The sequence below is a fragment of the Agrilus planipennis genome, unplaced genomic scaffold, assembly GCF_000699045.2.
Source record: "Agrilus planipennis isolate EAB-ADULT unplaced genomic scaffold, Apla_2.0 scaffold297, whole genome shotgun sequence".
Lineage (NCBI taxonomy): Eukaryota > Metazoa > Arthropoda > Insecta > Coleoptera > Buprestidae > Agrilus > Agrilus planipennis.
The window spans coordinates 84675-90674 of NW_020442429.1; the positions used below are offsets into that span (position 1 = coordinate 84675).

The 6000-nt window shown below is 37.9% G+C and overlaps 1 protein-coding gene across 1 annotated transcript in view; it reads right to left on the reverse strand.

Annotated features, from left to right (window-relative positions):
* The window catches only part of LOC108740845 (voltage-dependent T-type calcium channel subunit alpha-1H-like), a gene marked incomplete at its 3' end in the record, with an annotated part of 104821 nt that overhangs the window by 74073 nt on the left and 24748 nt on the right, over nucleotides 1–6000 (reverse strand). Inside the window, exon 5 of the mRNA XM_025980254.1 lies at nucleotides 1743–2016. Coding sequence (XP_025836039.1) covers nucleotides 1743–2016 — 274 coding nt within the window. The remainder of the gene's footprint in view (nucleotides 1–1742; nucleotides 2017–6000) is intronic.

Genomic DNA, 6000 nt, shown 5'->3' on the forward strand with positions numbered 1-6000 from the left:
CCTATTCTTTCTAGTATCTCTTCATTTCTAACCTTATCTATCCACGGTATCCTAATCATTCCAACGCTTCTAACCTTTTATTTTCCGCCGTTCCCACCTCTATGTTTCAGTTTTAGGGAAATGTAAAGATTAGCTGAGGATAGGAAAGAGTGGAGGTGTGTGTCCAACCAGTCTTAGGATTAACAACCTTATTGATGATAATGATGAATTGTAAAATACATTAATGTGAAAAGATTACATTATCGTTAGATATAGAATCTACAGTTACCTTTTTAACTATTTTTTTTATGATACACCTTGTCTATACAATTTTTAGTTAAATTATGAAAGTACTTTTTTATTCCACTAGTTTTATTCGATAATAAGCTCGAGTTCTTTATTCGAAAATAAAGCTTAGTTATATTTTTAGCTGATATAAAATGCTATGGATCGATAGGTATTATATGCCTATAATATCTACCTTAAATATGAAATATCCCCGAACATGAAAACGAAGTTAGCTGCAGCATAAAAATAACAAGCTTGCAGAGCTTTAACCAGGTTAAACTACCTATTTCGACTGCACTCCATTTAAATTATCTTCTACTTCTTTATGAATCAATTTGCAAGAAAATTGCATTTTCTATATTGTGATAACGGAACGCTGTACTTCAGTTTTATCAAACAATGGAGAACGAACACAAGCTGCTTATTCTTATTTATAAATAAATTGAATCGATGTTTTGATTTTAAAATTATTCTTGGTTTAAAAGGATCTAGTTTCATCGCAAAGCAGTCACTTTTTTATTCGACTCATATACGAGAATGCCTAAAGAAATGAAACTTGTTTATTTCAGAAAATACCATAAATGGCGCGGTAAACGCCATCTGTAGTATCATCAACTTGTTGGAGCATACGTAATCCTAAAATGTAGCATCGTACTACAGATGGCGTTTACCGCGCCATTTGTGGTATTATCTAAAACGCGCTCTTAAGACAGCAGGTAAAAGTTGGTCTGTGTTCTGTCGGAGCTGTCTGCGACGCGCTGATGAGATCCAAAAAGATCGAAATCGCGATCCGCGTCTGGCAGTTTCGACGGAATACAGACACTTCGAATTATTTTATTTGTTTATTTCATTTTTTTATTTAAGATAATACCTCTAAAACACCTTAAAAATTTTGTTCATGAGGTAATACATGATGTACTTCTCATAATGGTTTTCCGACATATTTCTTCCCGAAAATGCTTTCCCCTCAGGTCTTTTTCATAATGGGGAATAGTAAAAATTCCCGAATCATCAGGTGAGTAGGGAGCTGGAAATCCATGCAGTTTTGCGTCTCAAACCGGTTTCTTTTTTCAAAATTTCAATAAGATTTTCTTGTCATAAACTTCCTATGATTTGCTTCATTTCGCCAAGTCTTCTCAGACTGTGAAATATAAATATGATAGCACTTTTTGAACATTTTCATGTTCTGGGCTCTGGAGGGATAACCCAAAAGGGATAATTTTCTAAATACCACAAACTTTATAAATTTTTGTCTGGGTTAGAGCTTCCCATATACTTCCCGATACGTTAAAACAGTCTTTGACTCATTTTATATAGAAGGAAACAGAATCTGATATTGAGCTTCGATTCAAAAATGCAAGTAGTACCTTTTATAAGTACTTTCGTAAATAAAGTGTATAGGGGTGGCGACATTCCCCTGTTGCAGTCTATGTTATTAACTTGGCATATATTAAATTAACCTATCCTAGTCTTACCAGAAATATTGCCACCCAGGCGAGTCCAATATTGTCAAACGAAATTGTTCCCTCGAAAGGATTTTGTCCTCCTTCCAGACAGGCGGTGTAATATTGATTCCAATTGACACATCCGTCTCTGGCTTCGTAATGCGCCTGTTCGTAGGTGAGATTGCAGGTTATGTTGCCATCTTTATAAGGGGGCAGGTTGATACACTGGTGCATCCCCGCCGTGTCTCTCTTCGTACAGATGTATTCTAACTCGCTGGACAGCTTATAGTAATGAGATACTTCTCTGCAATAGAAAAAGAAATTTGCTTTTATTATTAATTAATTTATTAAGTGATGTTACGTTCAATGTTACTACAGTGCTATTTACTCTGTATTAATAGTAACGGATTTTCTTCAAATTGACGATCCAAATAATTGTCTTCAAAAGTTGCAATTGGGATTGGGATTAAAGAATCACGTAAAGTGAATAGGACAGGGTGGTGAGGTGATTTACTCACTAAGCCTTCCAGGGAAACCATCAAGGTTATAGTTATGGTTTTGATCATGAATACGGTGAAGGTGTGTCGGGTAGCTGTCTTCACCTACCCTGAGGGTGAATTAAGACGCCATATCGCCTCACCACCTTGTCCTACTCGCTTCTCGTGATTATTCAATTAGAATTCTAATTGAAATTATTTAAATTGACGATCCAAATAATTGTCTTCAGAAGATGCAATTAGGATTGGGATTAAGGAATCACGTAAAGAGAATAGGACAGGGTGGTGAGGCGATTTACTCACTAAGCCTTCCAGGGAAACCATCAAGGTTACAGTTACGGTTTTGATCATGAATACGGTGAAGGTGTATCGGGTAGCAGTCTTCACTTACCCTGAGGGTGAATAAAGACGCAATATCGCCTCACCACCTTGTCCTACTCGCTTCTCGTGATTATTCAATTAGAATTCTAATTGAAATTTCCTGATTATTACTGATAGAGCTATTTAAACAATCTCTAATTGACTCACTAGTCCAGTATGTATTACCTAGGTGTTAACTTCTTAATTTTAAATAAATAATTTAGTTGCATAGTGGCCTAAATAGAAATTTATTGATACTATCTAACAAAATAAACAAATTTGACAAAAAGAATCTGGAAAAGTATGCCACTTTAACTTATTTATTATTTATAATAGTGTAATTGTAAGATACTAGATTGCTGTGAAGCGATTAGGGTTTGTATGCTACAGTTTTGTTCATTTGGGATAATCTTTTCTTGGTTAATACCTTTTTTACGTATTTTCGTGTGAAAACGTTGTAAAGTATTTGCTTCGTTTTAGGAAGCGTATCAACTCTCGTCCGCTTTTAATCCCCGCCATTGTTACGTGTTTTTCTAATCCTTATACCGAGAGAACTACGTGCCTTGGTATAAAACTGCCATCGGCAAATGAAATTTCCTGGAGAGATTCCGTCGAAAACTGGGCAAGTCCTTTTTCGAGCTTACTCAGCCCTATTATGTCCACGTTCTGTAAATATTTGCTAACGAACCAACCGTTTTCGCGTCCAGGCCCAACAAAACAACCGCTAGAGCTGTTTGATACACGTCCATTGCAAAATAGGCACTTAGCTGCAGCGGGACGTGAAACAACAATGTTTTCTAAAAGCTATTCAAATACTTAAGTACCGTTGAATATTCTATAAGTTCCTATGCTGGGTGTTTGCAAAAAATGAACAGAGGGATGTTCTTGAGTTGCATGTGAATGAGGTTCCATGACTAATTTTACCACGAGGGGACGTCAATGTTTATCAATCATTTGCTTTAGAGTGATTCTTCTTTTCCTTATTTTAGTGTCCGACCGAAAGTTCGGTTTCGGTTTCGGTTTCGGTTGAGTTTCGGCAAAAAAACGAGTTTCGGTTTAGTTTCGGTTTCGACGGCAAACCTGCCGAAACTACGACCGAAACCGAAACTGCGTTCGGGAGTTCTTGCGCTCTGCTCGGTCATGTTCGGCGCGTTAAATTCCATCCAAGCGAGGTATTTTAAGTATTTTTAAGGTGCAATTAAAGTTTTTCCTTACATGAGGGGTTGTTATGTAATTATATATTGACCGTTCTGGTCCAACACCTTTCACCATCTTTCTGGTAGTAGCATAATTCCACGCTCATAAAATTTTTGGTCTTCGCTGGCAAAAAACTGATCGAGGAGGTTTTTGACCTCCTCATTTGAGGTGAAGGTTTTACCGTCTAAAAAATTTTGGAGTGACCGGAACAAATAATAATCCGATGGTGCCAGGTCTGGAGAATATGGTGGGTGTAGCATTGTATCCCATTCAAGCTGTAAAAGCTTTTGGCGAGTGACCAAACTTGTGTGAGGTCTCGCGTTGTCTTGGTGAAACACTACACCTTTCCTGTTGATTAGTTCTGACCTTTTCTGTTGAAGTGCATCATTCAGTTTGTCCAGCTGATGACAGTAGACTTCCGAATTAATCGTTGTGTTATCCGGTAAAAGCTCAAAAAAAACGATTCCTTTAAAATCCCACCAAACAGACAGCATCACCTTTTTTTGGTGAATATCGGCTTTGGAAATGGTTTGAGCCGGTTCATCTTTTTTGCTCCATGACCTCTTGCGTTTGACGTTGTTGTATACAACCCATTTTTCGTCCCCAGTGATGATGCGCTTCAAAAACGGATCATTTTCGTGACGTTTGAGAAGCGAATCGCAGACGTCAATGCGGCGACACAGATTTCTCTCTGTGAGAACATGGGGAACCCATACATCGAGCTTCGAGGATAATCCCAGGCCTTTCAAGTGGTCATAAACTGTTGAATTTGATAAATTTAACCTCAATCCGATCTCACGTGTTGTTATTCGCCGGTTCACATCAACTAATGCCTTTATCGCGTCTTTATCAGCTTCAACCGGCCTTCCCGAACGTGGTGCATCTTCGACATCAAAATTGCCGGATCGAAATTTAGCGAACCAGTTCTGGCACTGGCGTACTGTCAACACACCTTCTCCATACACATCAGTCAATTTCTTTCTGGCTTGAACAGCATTTTTACCCTTTCTGTAGTAAAACAGTAAGATATGTCGAAAATGCTGCTTATCGCTCTCCATATTTAAAAGGGCACCAACCAAAAACGAAATGACTTTCCGAACAACCCAATATTATACACGGCACCGTTGCCGTGCACGTCTACGGCAAAAAACCGTCTGTGTGAAATCAGGGTAAAACTAGAATATTGTTTCTAAAACCTTTATCTTCGAAACAAAACGGCTGAGGCAGAATATTTTTAGAGAGTGTTTGATTTGCCTTTTCAATTATGGGACATTTCGTCTAATATTTAACGCCAGATCTGCCTTATTTAACCCTAACCCTGTCGACTCCTTGAATAAAACCATATTAGAAAATAATTTGCGATTGGAAGACTCACAATTGGAAGCTTTCTATGGGGTTATTGTTTCGATAATCAAATTTCAATTAATTTTCTCTATAATATGGATATGTTACATATGTATACGTAACTTTGAATATAACTTAAATGTAGCAGTTCCCTCATAAATTTTGCAAGAATTTTCCAATTTGTAGAATACATTCATCTTCCACAATAGGGACATAATTGCTCCATTTGGAGAGATCTTAAGTTTCGTTTCTTTGTTCCATTTGCAAGCAGATTAGGTATTAAAGCCATTGTTGGGGGAAATAAAAAGTTCGTCCTCGTCCTATTCATATGTCTAGTATAAACATACAGCACACAGTATATGCATATTTCCATGTATTTGTTCGTTGACGCTGCATTGGTTGGTGGCAGAGCTGGTGCATTATACCCAAGACCAAGCATTGTTCTTGCTTTTTGCCTGTTCTCATCAACTCGGAATTATTAACGCACTGTGCACGGCTTTTGAGCTCGCACAATAATAAACTCTCTGCGTCTTATGCGCCTGCCGTAGTGTAAAATATTTAACAATAAGGGAAAGGGGGAGATTTTAGAAGCTGAAGAGAAATAGGAGGAATAGCGGAGTGACAGAGCGAAGTGTGAGGTTATGTAGAAAACACGTGTTGTTGTGAAGTACGATTTTAATGACCATGCTCAATCAGGGGTTCTTTAACGTATAGAAATCGATAATGTGAACAACTGTTAAGAATAAAATAATTCGAAATGGTCTGTATTCTGTCGAAACTGCCAGACGCGGATCGCCATTTCGATCTTTTTGGATCTCATCAGCGCGTCGCAGGCAGCCCGACAGAACACAGACCAAACCTTTACCGGATATGAAACTAATGGTGGACTA